Genomic DNA, 17,019 nt, shown 5'->3' on the forward strand with positions numbered 1-17,019 from the left:
CGGTGGCAGGGGTTTGAGGACAGAGGAGAAAGTGTGACTTGGCATCGGGGCGGGGGGGTTAGGGTGTGAGTCTCCCACAACCTTGCCCTGACTTGGGATGGAAGGTGGTCATTTGGAGTGAGGTGGTCCGTGCAGCAGTAGGCAAAAAGTACTGATGAGTGTTGAGCAGAGAGAGGAGGGGTGCGGGGCCAGAGGGAGGGTGTGCCAAGGGTGCTTATACGCCGTGTGGTTAAACCTTGGAAGGAGGGGTGAGACAGCAAAGCAGCAAGGGACTGTCGGAGGTCGGCAGGGCCAGAGGATGGGGTCTAATGGGGGAAAGACCACTGCATCGGGTGCTAGAGGGTGGGGGTGGGCTCTGGAGCCGAAATTATGGAGTGGGTGCAGTTATTTAGGGTGACCGAGTCTGGGGGCCGCATGGGAGCAGGTGGTTGAGATGGGACAAAGGGCAGGATGGTGGGAAAGGAGAGATCGAGGACTCTGCACACCCAGAGTGGGAGGTGTCGGCCGTGTGGATGGTGAGATCGCCAAGAACCGTGGTGTGTGTTGGAGACTGCAACAGTGAGCCAGTGCTGAAAGTTTCAAGGAACGAGGGGACAGGGCCTGGACTGGTTTCAGGGCCTGCCTGGAGCTTCGGACTGGAGTGTTCTGGAGAGAGGAGGAGGCGGGAAGCGGCAGCAGGAAGCCAAGAGGGCCCCCTCTCCCGGCCCAGTGGTCTGAGAGAGCCCACACCTGAGAGGGCTGCCTGGGAAGCAGGGGCCACAGAGAGAGGTCTGTGGTCAGCGTTAGAAGGAGCAGGTGCTGGAGGACACGAGACATTTTCAAAGGAAAGCAGGTGGTGTGGTCTGACCAGGACAGCTGGGGTTGGGCTCCAGGGCAGCCAGGGATGCTGGTGAAGGGTGAGGGTGGACCAGGGCTGGGCTGTGGCCTGGCAGGGACCGGGCATCCTGCCCTTGCCCTTCCGAGCCCATCTCATCAAACAGGTCAGACCGCTGGCTGTGGTGTGGACCAAGGACGCTGTCACCTTGCTTTGCCCTGGAGCCTATGGAGCTGAGACCTGATGCTAGCCACAAGGAGAATGTGCCCCCCAGGCCCGCAGTGCCCCTGAGGCCAGGCAAGACGCTTTATGGGTCTGGGTTGGGTGTGGCAGGAGCAGCTATTGGCCCACAGCTCCCTTCCCATCAGGCCAGCCCCGGGCCTCCCTAATTCCGGCTGGACCAGGACAGCAGGGCCAGGACAAAGTCTTCCCAGCCTGGGGCTGAGTGAACCAGGAGTGGGCCTGGCTGGGACCCCTGGCTGAGAAGGGACCCCCCCCCAACTCCCAGGGTGGTCTCTGCTGGGGTAATGGCTCAGGCTCTTGGGGCTTCAAGAAGGCGACAGAGCTGGTCCAGCCAAGGACAGAGGCTGACCCCGAGGAAATTCAGATTCTGATTCACATGCCACTTTCTCCAAGTTCTAGCTCTGTGACCCTGGGGCGAGTGGCCGAACCTCCCTGAGCTTTAGTTCCTGTCCTCAAAGGTGCAAGTCTTCCGGCCCACTCCAGATGCCGGGTCCTCCTAGGCAGCCCCCAGGAAGCGTAATCTCCCACTGTGCAATGGCCTTGGGGACGGGGGAGACTACGCCTCACCCCGAGTCCCCCAGAGCCGCTCCCTCGCAGCTGTTGGATGTGTTGTTGGGTCTTGTTCTAACCCCCAGGGTTGTCCCCCATCACCTCTGCCCAAGCCAGAAATCAGTCATCCTTGACTCTTCTCTTCCCTTCACGTGCTCCCTCCCGCCCCCATTCTGAGCCTCCACAGCAGATCCAAATCTGTCCCCAAATTCCCTCCTCCATCCCTGCCACCCCTGATCCCAGCCCTGTCATCTCTCACCTGGAATGCCCTCAACAGCCTCATTGCTGTCCCCCCGCTTCCCTCTCCTTTCCTCCCTGCCTGGACCCCAGCCCTGCTCCTTGCAGCCAGGCACCGAGTCAGACCACCCCTCGGTCCACTGGGGGAGTCCTGAGCCCCCCACCTGGGGCCCTGTCTCTGACCAGCACCCCCAACCCACCTGAGCCCTGACCACCAGCTCCTCCCCAGGGCACGACTGTCTCTCTTCTCTTTAGAGCAGCGGAGATTCCTGAAGAGCCGAGATGTTGGCCGGGGCAGTGACCATGGCCGGTGGGTGCGCGCGAGCCAGGCCCAGAGGGGAGGGCCTGCCATCACCCCCTCCCCGGGGGCCGTGCTGTGTCAGGAGCCTTGCCGAGTCCAGACCAACCTGGCTGGACAATGGAGCCCCGGCCTGAGCCCCGTCCCGAAGGGCACAGCTGGCCAGTTGATGAATGCAAGCTTGCAACAGCAGAGTAACCTGCAGCCCCCCACCGGCACGCCCCGGGGAAGGACAAGAGAGTTCGCCATCCAGCAGAGTAACCTGACCATGAGGGGGACCAGCTCGGCTCAGGGCAGAAGTCCCATCAGCCACCGCCTCTGGCCCCACCTGACCCCTCAGGGAAGGCCTCGCCCCCGAGGATCCCTGGCTTGCCCATGGTCCAGCCTGAGACGGTCCCAGCTGCTGGCCACAGACACCTCCGGCCCAGATGTCCAGCCTGACGCAGGCTTTGGTCCTTTCAGTGGGCACACACGGCCAGGCTCCAGACCCTGGTGTGGCCTGGGGAGCTGGCCCTCTAGGCTCAGAGGGAAACCCCTCACCCTGGAAGACCTGACCGTCCCTGTCCAGAACCAGGTTTGGACCCCATCCCAAATCGCCGTCCTCCAGCTGCTGGCCTCCGTGCGACACCTGGAGCGCGCAGTCAACCGTCTCAGGTGCCAGGTGTGCCAGGAACCCAGCAATGGCCAGGTAATCCCCGCCCACCCCCCCGCCCAGCCAACCTGTGCTTCCTAGGATGGGAGGAAGGAGCACCTACCTACCAGGTCTCGGGGAAACTGCGCATTTCCCAGAGACACAGGGGACCCAGGCTGCCCTCTCAGACTCTCGGGCAAGCAGGAAGCCTGCGTCCCTAGAGACCACGCTGGGGATCCTGACTGGGGATTTCCTTGACTCTAAGCAGGGCGTCTTTCAGGCCAAGCCCCTGAGGCAAGGAGAGAACTTCTCCCCGGGGCCAACATACGGCAGCGGGCAGAGGGGAATGCCCCGGCTCCCTCGAGGTGCGGGCAGCAAGGAGGCCAGACTCTGCTCTTCAGCCGGCTCCGGGACTCCCTGGGGTGTCCCACCCAGGCGGGAAGGAGGAGAGGTGACTCCGCAGGAGCAGGTCCGCGAGGAGGAAGAGAGGGCGGCTTCTTGTCCGCCGGACGCAGCCCCAGCAAGGATCATCGTGCAGGTGGAGGCCAGAGGAGGCTGGGCATGGGAACTGGGGGACCCCCGGAGGGCTCCTTGCGGGAACTCTCATGGCCAGTTCGCTGCCACTACCCTGTTGGGCAGGCAGGCTTGGCAGAGGGTGTGTCCTGTCCTGCTCGCTCCTCAGCCTGAGAACTGTGTCATGTCTTTTGACTTTCCAAGAAAAAAGCCCGAAACGTGCTGAGCCTGGAGTCCGAGACAGCCCGGTGAGGCCATGGGATGGGGCGTGGGGGCTGGCCACCCTCCTGGGAGACCTGCTCCCCCATTTGCCTGGGCCAGGGGAGACGAGCCTCTGATGGAGGTCAGGCCCTGGCGGCAGGTCCTTGCGGGACTTCCAGGGGAGGGGACTCCCTTCCCACCGCCCCTGCTGGGGAACGTAAGCGCCCTCCCTGGCCCCAGGGACAGGGGCATGGGGACTGCTGTCGCTGCTGCTGGGAGTCTGTAACCTCTAAGGCTGCCTGGCACTCTTGGCCATCCAGGAGGCACTCTGCGGGTCCGGGAGCTTTCCTGGCGGGGACTTCCTGGGCTGGCCGCCAACAGAGGGTGATGTTCCAGCCCACAGCTGGTCTTCCTGCCGCAGCATGGGGCATCAGGGCTGGGCAGGTGCCCCGGGTGGGGCGCGGCCCCCAGCTGCTTCGTGGGGCCCACCCCCCTGATCAGCCCCGGGCCGGCCCCAGCTGGCAGTGGCTCTCCAGATATTTCAGAGCGTGGTGGCACTTGGTGCAGAAATGCCAGGCAGAGGCTGCCGCGGTGGCCCTGGGCCGCCAGCAGCTGCTTCACAGAGGCCTGTGGGCGCTTCGCCGGGCTCCGAGGCTCGGGGAGGCCCAGCTGGAGGTGGCGTGGCGGCGACACACTCAGGCCCTGCTGGCCCAGAGCTTCCAGAAGGTCAGGGGCCTCCTGGTTGGGCCATGGGGCAGTGATGAAAGGCTCGTATGCCGGGGGAGGGTGTTCCCCTGGGCGCCTTTTCTGCACCTCCTGAGTGATCTGCGGGAGAGCAGGTGGGGGGCCACCCAGACACCTGCACCAGCTCTGCTTGAGATCACATCCTGCCTCCACTACTTTCTTGGTTCCACAATTTCTTGCTGTGTGACTTTGGGCAGGTTGCTTAACCTCTCTGTGCCTTAGTTTCTTTCGTTCCAAAAGGGGATGATAATAATAGTACTTACCTCTCAGGGTTGTTGTGAGATTAAATTAATACAGAGAAAGGACTTAGAACCCTACTTAGCACATAGCAAGCGCTCCGCCGTATGGGTGGTTGCTGTCTTTTACTACTGGTTAGCTAGCCAGGACTGGCAAGACACGTCTGTGTTCTTCCCTCCTTGGGAAAGGGGGTGCTTTGGGAGGGCCCAGCTTCAGGTGTTGCCTCTCAAGGAAAGCACTGCATCTTAGGCTCCTCTCCATTCATTCATTTACTCCCAAACGGGCCAGACAATCTGCAGGTTAAGACCGAAGGCTCTGCGGTCGGACATTTCTGTCCCCACATCCCATCCAGGTGCCTCCTCTTGGGGTTTGAGGCTGCCGCTGACATCCTTCTTTCCCTCTCTCTTCCCCAGTGGAGAACCCGGACTCTACAGCAGAAGCAGGGGCAGCCCCACGTCCAGACTGGGCCGGGACCCCCACCCTCTGAAGCAGGACAAGGTCAAGGCCCCTCAGAAAGGAAGCCAGTGGCAGACCCCATCAGGAGAAGCAGGTAGTCCTGGACTACCCTGTGGCGCATTGGTCAGTGTGGCCTGGGCAGTTCGGGTGGCCTCCCCTCCCCCACTTCCTGTCTCAGTGCCCAACCCCCTCCCGGCTCCCCCCAACAAGAGAATGAGGATGAAGTGGACAAAGATTTGTGCAAAAATATGTCCACGGCTGCATTATTCACACCTGCCTCTTACTGGCATTATTTCTGATCGTAACAGTAACACGTGCTTGATTCGAAAAAACACCCCAGAGAGTTATCTGAACCTTTCACCGCCCTTCCCTACGTAGCCCCCTTCCTAGAAGCAGTTTCCTGGTATTTGCATGGAAGTTTTAGTGACGAGGATCAATGGTTGTGCTATGTTAGATGGGGGGAAAGGCTAAAAAACGGTGTGTTGGGTATTTTTCGTGCACACGAAAAACCCCAGGAAAAACAGTGAAATGTCGCACAATTACTGAGCACCACCGAACCGCACACTTAGAGATGGTTAAGACGGTAAGTTTCGTGTATTGTGTATTTTACCACCGCTCCAAGTGAGAATCGATAAATAGTTCATCCAAAAAACATGCTGAAATAAACAGATAGTGCTTAGGGAAATTCAAGTTGGCCATTTCCTCTCCATTCCCTTAGTCGTCTGCTACAGCAAAGGTAGGGTTTTGTTCCTCCTTGTAAATGAAACAAACGTGTTTAAAATAATTACTCAAAGGGACGCCTGGGTGGCGCAGTTGGTTAAACGACTGCCTCCGGCTCTGGGCGTGATCCTGGAGTCCCGGGATCGAGTCCCACATCAGGCTCCCAGCTCCATGGGGAGTCTGCTTCTCCCTCTGACCTTCTCCTCGCTCGTGCTCTCTCTCACTGTCTCTCTCTCTCAAATAAATAAATAAAAAATAAATAAATAAAATAAAATAATTACTCAAATGCCATTTGTTTGAATACACGTTTGAGGTAAGAATCCAAACAGGAGGGGGCGCCTGGGTGACTCAGTGGGGTAAAGCCTCTGATTTCGACTCAGGTTGGGATCCCAGGTTCCTGGGATCGAGCCCCACATCAGGCTCTCCGCTCAGCGGGGAGCCTGCTTCCCCCCTCTCCCTCTGCCTGCCTCTCTGCCTACTTGTGATCTCTGTCTGTCACATAAATAAATAAAATCTTTAAAAGAAAAATAAATTTAAAATTCAAACAGGATTGAAGAGAGTGAAACAGGGGCACCTGCATGGCTCAGTCATCAAGTATCTGCCTTTGGCTCAGGTCCTGATCCCAGGGTCCTGGGATCGAGCCCTGCATCGGGCTCCCCGCTCATGGAGGAGCCTGCTTCTCCCTTTCCCTCTGCCTGCTGCTCCCCCTACTTGTGCTCGCTCTCTGTCAAATAAATTTTTTAAAATCTTAAAAAAAAAAAAAAAAAGAGAGAATGAAACAAAGGCAGAACCTCCCCCCAAGTTGCTTCCATAATCAGGGATGACACGGAGAGAACGGGGTGGGGGGGGCAGCTCATCGCACCTATGCACATGCCGTGGTGGGTGGCGGCCAGGTGGCCAGGTGGCCAGGCTGGGATTGTCGCTCTCCCTCAGCCCAACCCAGGTCATTGCTTCCTCTCTCTGGGCAACTTCACTTGCAGTCCAGGGAGTCCGGGGGAGGAGGCAGGAGCCTGGCCGAGACCAGCTGGAGGCGATGGGGCAGAGCAGATGCTGCAAGTCTTACAACAACTGGCTGGTGAGCTGTGGGCCCCACAGGCCCCGGGGAAACAGGGGAGAGGGAGCGGGGCTGGTCCCAAGCACCCACACTGGGCAGGGCTGCGGCTCCTGCGCGAATGAATATTTACGGAGCATCTCCTGGGACAGCTTCCCAGACACGATCTCATTTGAGCGTCCAGGGACCTGGGCAAGGCTTTGTGCCCAGTGTACGGTTGGGGAAAGTGAGGCACAGGGAAGTTAAGTGACCAGCTCAAGGGCACACAGTACGAGAGGCGCACATCCCGTATTCGTGTCCCGTTGATGCTAATTCAGGCCCTGCAGAAGCTTGAGTGTTCGAACCGGAGGGTCCCTCAGACATCACTCACTCACGGGGAACACAGACGCCCAGAGACGGGGCACGACAGAGCCTCCTCCTGTCCTGGTCCTCCCTACTCTCTCTCCTCGCTCTTCAGTCTTCCTCTTGTGGTTCCATCCGAAGGAATGGGCCTGGCAGGAGAGGGGGTTCCAGGGAGAGGTCTCCCAGGTCGCACTGAGGACTCAGAGGAGGGGGAGGCTGCCCCTAGCCCCGTGCTCTACTGTGACATGTGCACCCAGGGGAGCCTCTCCGGACCCTGAGCAGCGGAGAGCCCGGCTCGGCAGGTAGGGAGGAGCGGAAGAAGGTGGGAGTGGGGACCCCCTTCCTTGAGGCAGAGGGGTTTGGTCCTCAGCAGAGCTTGGTGCCGGCTGCCCCCAGCCCCCAACCCAGGAAGCATGGCCATCACAGTGGGTGCGCCCTAAGTTAAAATGTTGTGAGGGGAAGGAACACAAACCCGTAAGAGCGTTTTTCCCATGTTAATTTTTTACGATGCGACATTTACATCTTACATGAAAGTAAAGAAAATAGACACTAACCCCCAGTGTGCCCATGACCCAGCTTCAAGAAAATCACCTCCTGGGGACGCCCAGGTGGGGCAGTGGGTTGAGTGTCTAGCTCTTGGTTTCAGCTCAGGTCACGGTCTCAGGGTCCTGGGGTCGGGCTCCGTGTTGGGTTCAGTGTGGAGTCCCCAGGAGCTTCTCTCTCTCCCCCTCCCTCTGCCCCTCCTGCTCATGCTCTCTTTCTCTTTAAAAAATAAACCAATAATTTTTTTTTAGATTTTTGTTTATTTATTTGACACAGAGAGAGAGATCACAAGTAGGCAGAGAGGCAGGCAGAAAGAGAGCGGGAAGCAGGCTCCTTGCTTAGCAGAGAGCCCAATGTGGGGCTTGATCCCAAGACCCTGGGATCATGACCCGAGCCGAAGACAGAGGCTTAACCCACTGAGCCATGCAGGTGCCCCCCAATAAAATATTTTAAAAAGAGAAAGAAAAAGAAAATCACCTCCTGAAAGCCCTGTTTCATCCATACCCCAATTGCTCCTCCTACGTTATTTTAAAGTACCCCCCCAACATCATACCGTTTCACTCGTAAATACTTCCGTAGTGTCTCTAAAAGATAGGGACTCTTTTCAACGACATAACCCCCGTGCCATGATCACGCTTAAAAGTGAACATTAATTGCTTAATGCCAAAAAACATCTGGTCAGACTTTACATTTCCTACTGTTTTACAGGTACACATTCTGTTAGAGCTTCTTTGAACCGGGATCCAAATAAAGTCCTTATGTTAAAGTTGGTGGATAAGCCGTTAAGGTCTTTTTGAGCTCTGGGGTCCCTTCTAGTTTTTTGGGTTTTTGTTTTTCTTTGCAATTTATCTGTGGAGGAAACCAGGCTGCTGGTTGAATAGAGTTTCCCTGGGTCTGATTCCTGCCAACTGCATTCCCCCGTGAAGTTTTTTCTCTCTTTTTTTAAAAGATTTTATTTTTATTTATTTGAGAGAGAGAGAGGGAAGGAGGGAGAGCACAGAGGGAGAGGGAGGAGCAGGCTCCCGGCTGAGCAGAGAGCCCCATGTGTGGCCCCGGGAACACGACCCGAGCCCAAGGCAGATGTTTCACCCACTGAGCCACCTAGGTGACCCCCTCCCCCACCAGTGCCGTTTCCTAGGAGAACTTTGAGCTTGACCACAGTTTCATGGAGATGTGAGGGTGAATGCTTGGCCTGTTGAGGGAGAGCCAGCAGGAGAGCACTGGGCAAGGGAATGGTGCAGGCAAAGGCCCGTGACAGGGGAGCGTGGGAAACTCAAAGGACACCTTGGTAGCCCAAGGTGGGGAGCCTAGGGGACAGGGGAGGGTTTAAGGTGATGATGGAAAGGCAAGCGGGGGCCAGATCATGCATGGCCTTGTAGGTGGTGTTGAGGAGCTGACATTCTGTCCTAAGCTCAAGGCAGGGGGCACAGGGCGGGGGTGGCGCTGGAGGTTTTCAGCAGGGGAGTAAAATGACGGCATTTGAGCTTGGGAAAAGATTGCTCTGGCCCCGGAGTCGCCACTGCCTGGAGGGGCCCCGAGTGGATGCAGGAGGCCAGATAGGAGGCTGCTGAGGCCATCCGGGCACCCAGGGGTGAGGGCATGGTGGTGTGAACAGGTTCAGAGTGTGAAGGGGCTTGTCGCCGGCCTCAACAGTGGCACAGGGCAGGTGGCTGTCGCTGCCGTCATTACTACGAGTACTAGCACCTTCTCTTGGCTCCCCAGGTGCTTTGGGGCCTGGCAGAAGTTCATGCTAAGAGCCGCCCGGTACCGGGACTGCCTGGCCCGCCGCCGGGCAGGGACCCTGAGGTTATGTCTGCAACAGTGGATGTGGATGAAACAGCTCCGGGCCTCAGATGGAGCGAAGGTGACCCAGCTGTCCCTTTGCCGCCAGAAGGCGGGTGAGCGAGCAAGGGGCAGACTGAGGGGCTCCCTTTCCCTCCCACCCCAGCAAACATTGTCACCTAAGCTCCTTCTGTGGTGGGCCCCAGGGAAACTGATGGCTTCTCGTGATGGGGGGGGGTGGTACCCGGAGCATTCTGGGGGGTGTAGTCTGATGGCCCAGGAGGGTCCAGGAGGGGTCCCCAGAGCGGGCAGGCCTTGGCTGGGCCCCATCCTTGCTCCGGGTCATGAGCTGCTCTAGGCAAGAGACTTTGTTCCATCTTCCGCTAGGAGGGGATGTGGTCGCTGCTCTCAGAAGCTCCTCATCTGGGAGCTCATTCACAGCCCTTGTTTCCCTCCCCCAGAATCTGATAGGGGAAGATGGGGGTCTCTGCGGTGTCTTGGAGGGGAGGTTTTGGAGGCTGTGGGTGGGGGCAGTGCATGGGAGGGGAGTTCCTAAGGAGGGGTGGGGCGGGCTGAGGCTGCCACGGGTTCCACCAAGGGCTTTGGGTGGAAGGAGGTCACTCTGGATGCAGCTGATTCATCCTTTGATGGGTCCTTAGGGAACACGGCCCTCTGCAGCTCGGCGCCCGGAGAGGCCACAGCCCAGGGCCTGGGAGTCCTGGCTCGGGCCCAGGGGCTGCCCCCGGAGCAAGGCAGGGGCTCCCTGCAGGAAGCCTGCAAGAGATTGGCCCTGCACCGGGTGCTGCTGCTCTGGAGGACACGGCTGTCCCAGCGCCAGAGGGCTGAGTAGGTGTCTGCAAGCCTGTGACCCAGGATTGGGGTGGGGGCATGTGAGTGGAGTTGGGAAGTGCCCCATGGGGGATGGGCCAGGTCCTGCTCTTCCCCAGGCTGTTGCAGAGGGCATCCCTCCTCCCTGGGCCCAGAATGCTGCGATACTGGTGCAGGGCTCGGGGAGGTGGCCCAGGGGCCTGGAGACAGTGCCTGAGCAGAGAGCGAGCTGTGGGAGCCATGGGTTAGCTGGGGACACAAACGCTGGTTAACACAGGAGTCTGCAAACACAGGAGCTTGCTTGCTCTTCTCCAGGATGGGTGGGAGCCCCCTGGTGGCAGGAACCGTGCCTGCATTGCCGTGGTCTGGCAGGTTGGAGGCATGGTCCCCAGTCCCCCTGTCTGCCTCATTACCGAGCTAGAGAAACTGAGGCTCAGAAGGCCGAGCAACTTGCTTGAAATCATACTGTGAGTTAGGAGCAACTCTCTGGGTCGCTGTTGCTTTTCTACAAGTGCTGGGACCCAGACTCCAGACTGGTGGCTGCGGGGGAGGGGTGATGGGGATCAGGAGGGCCTGCTGCCCTGGTGGAATGTCAAGCAGAATGTAAGCCAGCGGTTGCAGGGATAAGTTGAAAGCCCCATAGTGGGATGCCTGGGTGGCTCAGTCAGTTAAGTGTTTGCCTTCGGCTCAGGGCATGATCCCTGGGTCCTGAGATCAAGCCCCAGGTCAGGCTTCCTGCTCATTGGGGAGCCTGCTTCTCCCTCTGCCCTTCCCCCTACTCATGCTCTCTCTCTCTCTCTCTCTCAAATAAATAAACTCTTAAAGAAGACAAAGCCACATGCCAAGTATCCATCGTCCCACACCCACTTGGTCCACTTGGACCCTCTGTCTCTCTGAATGAAGCCCCTAGAATTCCGAGGGAACTCAGTTCACCATGATCCCTCAGAATGTAGCTCTCCCTCCTATAGTCCATCCTCTAGCCTTTGGGCACCAGGGAACAGTCACTATCTCCTTCCGACATAGCTGGGGCTGTCCTGTGCTCTAAAATAAGCTTTTGGATCCCCCGTCTTCTGCTCTTTGGAGTTTGGGGAAATGGCCTTCCACCAGGCCTCAGTTTCCCTATCTACATAACTGAACAGAGGCAGAAGTACTGATGTGGCCATATGCATGGTCCCCTGAGTCTGGGGCCCAGCTCCGCGTCCCATCAGGAGTGTGGCAAGGATCGCAAGCTGATACAGTTGTAGAAAGCAGTGGCCTCAGCCTTAGATGCTCATGAGAGTCACTCTGGGAGCCCTGGAAAGGTCAGAAAGCCCAGGCTGCAGCTGGATTGCTAAGTCAGAATCTCCGGGGGGTGGGACCCCAATGGGCATGAGTATGTCTTGAAGCCCTCCACGTAGTCCCCTATGTGCATGGCTTGCAAGGTGATGCTCTAGCCTGGTGTTGGGCACGGGTGGCCCCTTCCAGACCAGCTCTGGCAGAGACCCGGCTGGGGGCAGCACCTGCTTGGCAGCCCCATCAGCCTGGAAGTGAGGCTGGGGCCCGGAGATTCACCTGCCCCTTCCTGTAGCTCCTTCCTCCAGGACATGAGGCGGCAGGTGATTCAGCGTATCCTGAGGGGGTGGCATTTGAGGGTGTGGGGTCCAAGCACCCCGTCAGACAGTGCCAGGACCACCTTGGCCCCAGAGCTCCTGGGCAGCATCCCGGGAGGGGAGCCGCTGCTGGACGGCAGCCCACCCCGAAGCTTACTAGAGAAGGTGAGGGGCAGGGGGTGGGAATGGGCTGGGGTGGGGGGGGCAGGTGGGAGGAGACAGTGGAGACAGGGCAGGGCCTGAGGACCCAATACTCCTTTCCTCCTTTCCCAGGCTTCCAGGACCCCCACCTTCTTGGAGACCCTCCCACTGAGCCTTCTGTGGGCATCTGGGCAGCGGCAGAGGGCACAGTGCCTTCTGCCCTGGCAGGCGCGGGCTCAGCAGTCCCGGGGTGCAGCGAGGAGGCACCAGTCTACCCTGCAGAGGCGGTAGGGATCCCTCCCCATGGTGGGTGAGCCACGCCGCCCACCGCTCTGTGGACATCCTGTTCCCAGTCCCCTTCCCATTACTCTGACTCCCATTACTCCCACATCCCTTTGGGGTCTGCCTCCCAGAGGGCTCCCACCCCACGCTCCAATCCATTGGTACCCAGATTCAGGTCCTCTGGACTTCTCCTGCCCTCCCAGCCCGCCAGTCGTTTCTCCCAGAGACTTTGAAGCTGTGACTCACTCATTCATTTATCTGCTGCACAGTGCTTGGGTCCGCCTGGGTTCTAATCCCAGCTTTGCCCCTCCCTAGCTCTGTGATCTTGGGCAAGTTGCTTACCCTCTCTGTGTCTCCATCTCTCCATTTGTATGGGGATAATAACAGTAGTCACTCCAGTGGGCATCCACAAGGTAGGGGCACGTAATCCCCTAGCCCAGGGCCTGGCACATAGTAAGCACTCAGTTCATAACAGTGTTGATCGCTAGTGGCTAAACTCAGGACTTGGGATCCGTGATCCCATCTCCTCCCTAACCTGTTGTTATAACACTCGGAGTAGCATTTGAGCAGTCCAGTCCCCAGCAAGCCACGCTCCCCCATGATGGAAGCAGGGAGAAAAGTGCCCCCTCCAAGCTCCTGAGGGAGGGGGTGGCTGGGAGAGCCCAGGGCAGCAGTGACCATCCTCAGAGTGGACGCTCCCCTCCCCACCCTTCCTAGCACCCTCCTCAGCTGGAGCCACTGGGCCACAGCCCAAGGGGCCCAGAGAGAGCTGGCGGTTGCCTGGGCCTGGAACCGGAGCTGCAGGGCCGCGCTGGGCTTGTGGCGGCGGCGGCTGGCGCAGGGGCGAGAGATGGAGCGGTGGGTTCGGGCACGGGACCGCACACGGGTCCGAGGTGCCCTGCACCGTTGGCACTCCTGCTGGCAGAGTAAGTCAGGGCCCAGTGCCGGGTCACTGAAGGGGAGGGAAGGGCCAGGTCCATCAGGGAGACCCAGGGTTTTGTGCCCTCCTGCAGAGGCCAGGGATGGGACTCTCGTGGAGCACGCCCAGGACGGCGGTGGGGGGAGACAGAGCAGAACCAGGGGCTTGGACATTGCCCGCCCATTCCCCAGCTGTGTGGACCTTACACAAGCTGCACAACCTCTGCAAGCCTCAGCTTACTCATCCGTAAAATGGGATCACAGCAGCACCCTCCCCAGAGACTGATTCTGGGGAGTCTAGGACACCACCCCCCACTGTTGGCTCAGAGCTCAGTTCCTAGTCGGTGTTGCTGTCGTCATCACCGCCATCTTCTTCACCCTCATCCTCATCCTCACCGGCCTTCAGGAGTCACGGGCCTGAGCACCGAGTCCTGGTGTCCTCAGAGCCCAGCATTGGAGGTGGGGAGCACTGGGGGCCGTTTCCGAGGCTTCCCACGTCACCAACACATATATCAGGGAGCTGGTGGCTGGGGACCTGGTTGTTCTGGAAAGTTCCTGTCCTGTCCACTGAGGACAGCTGCTTCTCCAGCCCAATCGTTGTCCAATTATGCTGACCTCGCTTTCAAGGAAAAGCTGGAAATCCAGATTTTTACGTGAATTGTCCTGATCCCTGAACGTTTCCAAGAAATGAAAAACCGTGAGCTGGGTTGGCCTGTTCATCACAGGACACTTGGAACCCAAGCACTTAAACCCAGATGGTTAAGCGGCCTCCTCTGTCCCTGCTTGGGTCACATGCAGAGGGCCGTCCGAGGAGGGGCCCACAGTTACCGGGGCTGAGGGGCGAGGCTGGGATGAAGGCCCGGGGGCATCTCAGCCTCTCTCGGGTCACAGGGCAGCAGTCCCTGCATGCCAGGTACCGGACGTGGGTGCAGGTACATCTCCGGGCCTTGAGGGGGTCCGTGTTCCAGGACTGGCGGCAGGCGGCAGCTCGTCAGAGACGCCCAGGGCCCTCCCCAGAGCGGCGTCTACTTCACAGGTGGGTGGGCCTAGGGCTGGGAGGATGAGAGCGGTTATCCCCACTCTGGAAAAAACAGAGATAAAGCCCAGGGGACCTAATGAAGGAGCCATAGACCTGTGACCATTGACTCCTTTACCTGCTTTGTTCGAGAGGTGCCCACCCGATGCCCTGATGAGCCCCAAGTCTCCAACTCCCAGCCAGGTCAGTCCTTTGGTTTGAGGGGACACAGGAAGGGTGGGGGAAGTCCCTGCCTCCAACACCCACCATTACGTGTGTCCCGACATCACGTCCGTGTCTTATTGAGCACAGGGAAGTTCTGCTCTGTACAGTTTCCAAATGAGTGAACTCTTCCTGAAAATAGAGATGTTCCAGTAAAATAGCGCTTGCTCATGCATAGTTAGAAGCAGCGGGAACGGGTGATGCTTGCTCCCACCGTTCAGCTACAAATGCGCAGATGCTCACGGTGTCCCCGCACAGGCGGCTGGCCGTTGATGGCTCAGTGGCCGATACCAAACTTTCAGACCTGAACAGTGGACACTGTGCTCCCCTCACCGGCCTTCTGCCCCCGGGTGGGCTTGTGAGGGGTGACCAGACCTCATTGCTCCCCCGGGATTTTGCCCCATACCTGCTAGGTTCCCATGACCTCTGGGGGACACCTGCCCTCTTGAGTCCGTCTGCGTGTGGAGGCCCTGGACCAAAGCTGGCGCTTGGACCCGTTACACAATCGTGCCTACGTGCTGAAGGCACAGGGTCGTGTATGCAAAATCACGTATTAACTAGGCCACTTAGTGGGGGGATTTGTGGATGCGATTTGGAATAAATGGGACTTTTTGACGCCGAAAGCCAGCTGGGCCCCTCCCTCTGCTCCTGTTTTTCAGCCGTTTCCAGGCCTGGCGTGGAATCAAAAGAGACACAGGGGTGGTCCCGGCCATGGGAGCTTCTCAGGATGGCCCGAGAAAGGCCGTGGGGGCCACATTTGCCACGTGACAGGATGCCCGAGCAGCCAAGGCCTGGGTACAGAAGTGGCATGTGGCCCGGGCCTCCGTGGCCCACTGCAGAAGCTACGTGCCGGGGGGGCCGGGTGCACCGGCAGCCGAGCAGGGCCCGGGCCCAGCAGGCCTTCGTAGCGTGACGAGCGGCTCTGGGCCGGTGCTGCGAGGCCTGCTGGCGGGCAGAAGAGAGAGTGGCCCCGTGCCAGACCCAGCGGGTGGGTGAGTCGGCCTATGCCGGGTCAGCCGGGCCTGTGCTGCCCAGAGGCTGAGTGGCAGGTGGGTGCCCGTGGCCTGCGGGCAGCCCCACACAGGGCGTCCAGCTGAGTCCGTTTCTGGGGCCTTGGGCTTGCTGTTGGCAGAGGTAGAGGGTATGTGGCGGCTGGCGATGGGGCTCGGGAGGTTGGGGTCAGAGGAAAAGGCGACCGCAGCTCGTCCTGGGGTCCAAGTCCAGACCCGCACTTTCCAGCAGAGCAACCCCCCTCTGAGCAAGTCTTTGAAGGACAGAGAAGGATAACAGGCCCGCCTTAGGGAGTGCGTGGGAGCACTGGGCTCAGGGCTCCGAAACACGGCAGGTGCTCATTAAACAGTGCTCTTATGAGGGAGAGCAAGGCGAAGACAGCAAGACTGCCGCTCTCTGTCCCTGGGGTGTGATGCTCTGCTGCTCTCTGGGCCTCTTTTAACCCAACTTCCCCAGAAGAGGGATGAGGGGAGGATCCAGCAGGGCACTGGCTGGGAAGGGTTTACCTTCCGCTTCACACACGTGGGCTCCTCCCTCTGTCCCAGGATCCTAGAGGCCTGGGCCCAGTCAGCAGCCAGGGCCCGTGACCAGCGAGCCGCCATCACCCAGTTCCAGCAGGCTGGATCCAGACGCCTCCTGTGGACCCACTGGGCCCAGTGGCAGGCAGCGCTGCTCAGTATGCGGTTGGAACCACAGGGGAAGGCCTGGGAGGCCCAGGTTGTTGACCTCAGGCAGTGGCCCAGGGTGGCCAGCAGAGGGCGCCTTCTAGCGCGGACCCCAGCTCCAGCCCTGTGGAAGCAGGTGAGCCGGCCTAGGTGGGGTGGGTCAGTGGCCTCAGAATCAGCTTACTTCAGCCCATGGTGGCAAGCGTGGCTGGACGCTTATCCAGGGGACCCACTGGTAGGGACACGACCCCTACCACGTTCTAGAACCACCTCCCGGCTCTGGAAGCCTGCCATCTTTGGGTCCATCAGCAAACATTTACTGAGCACCTACTAAGTGCCAGCCCAGCACAGGTCCGCCACAAAGACAAATACTGTGGTCACAGTCTGTTAGGGAGACAAACACTTGAACTCATATGTATCCTGGTGCAGCCTAGGGTCGGGTACATGGGGATAGGAGCAACTGTTAGCCAAGTCCCTTTTATTCCTTATTGGAAAAAATAAACCTGCTCACTACAGGAAAATCAGGAGGTATAAAGGAAATGTTTCTTTCATAACTCCCTCCACTCAAAGACAACCACCAGTCCCTCTCCAGACCCGAAGCACTTAGTTCTGGGGCACCTGGCTGGCTTAGCCGGTGGAGCACGGGACTCTCGATCTCAGGGTTGCGAATTCGAGCCCCACGTTGGGTGTGCAGAGTACTTAAAAAGAAAAGAAAACCTTTAAAAGAAAAAGAAAAAAGGAGGCATTTAGTTCTGACACCTGCAAATGGTGACAAGAGCCTAATGGCAAACAGGACTGAAGAGGCCGCAATGGAAGCCAGGCACAAGAATGGACACCTCATGGCAGTCTAAAGATGTCATTGGAGGACACACAGCCCCAGTTACTGGCAGGCCACGCAGGTTCCTAAAGATGTACAGGAATCATCCAGAGTCCTGTTTCAGAATGTCGGGAAGCATGTAATAGATTCTAGAAAGGTTCTTAGAAAAA

General features: G+C 58.8%; 1 protein-coding gene across 1 annotated transcript; it reads left to right on the top strand.

Moving 5' to 3' along the window:
* The first annotated feature begins 1,041 nt into the window (after nucleotides 1-1,041).
* Nucleotides 1,042-15,352, top strand: C2H1orf167 (chromosome 2 C1orf167 homolog). The gene is given in 13 exon segments (XM_044236738.1): nucleotides 1,042-1,111; nucleotides 2,099-2,844; nucleotides 2,846-3,411; nucleotides 4,005-4,212; nucleotides 4,881-5,017; nucleotides 9,233-9,477; nucleotides 10,021-10,207; nucleotides 11,757-11,943; nucleotides 12,052-12,206; nucleotides 12,919-13,059; nucleotides 13,526-13,578; nucleotides 14,011-14,155; nucleotides 15,016-15,352. Coding segments are annotated over 13 exon segments (3,177 nt in total).
* The last annotated feature ends 1,667 nt before the right edge of the window (nucleotides 15,353-17,019 follow it).

This window comes from Neovison vison, chromosome 2, assembly GCF_020171115.1.
Source record: "Neovison vison isolate M4711 chromosome 2, ASM_NN_V1, whole genome shotgun sequence".
In the NCBI taxonomy this organism is placed as follows: Eukaryota; Metazoa; Chordata; class Mammalia; order Carnivora; family Mustelidae; genus Neogale; species Neogale vison.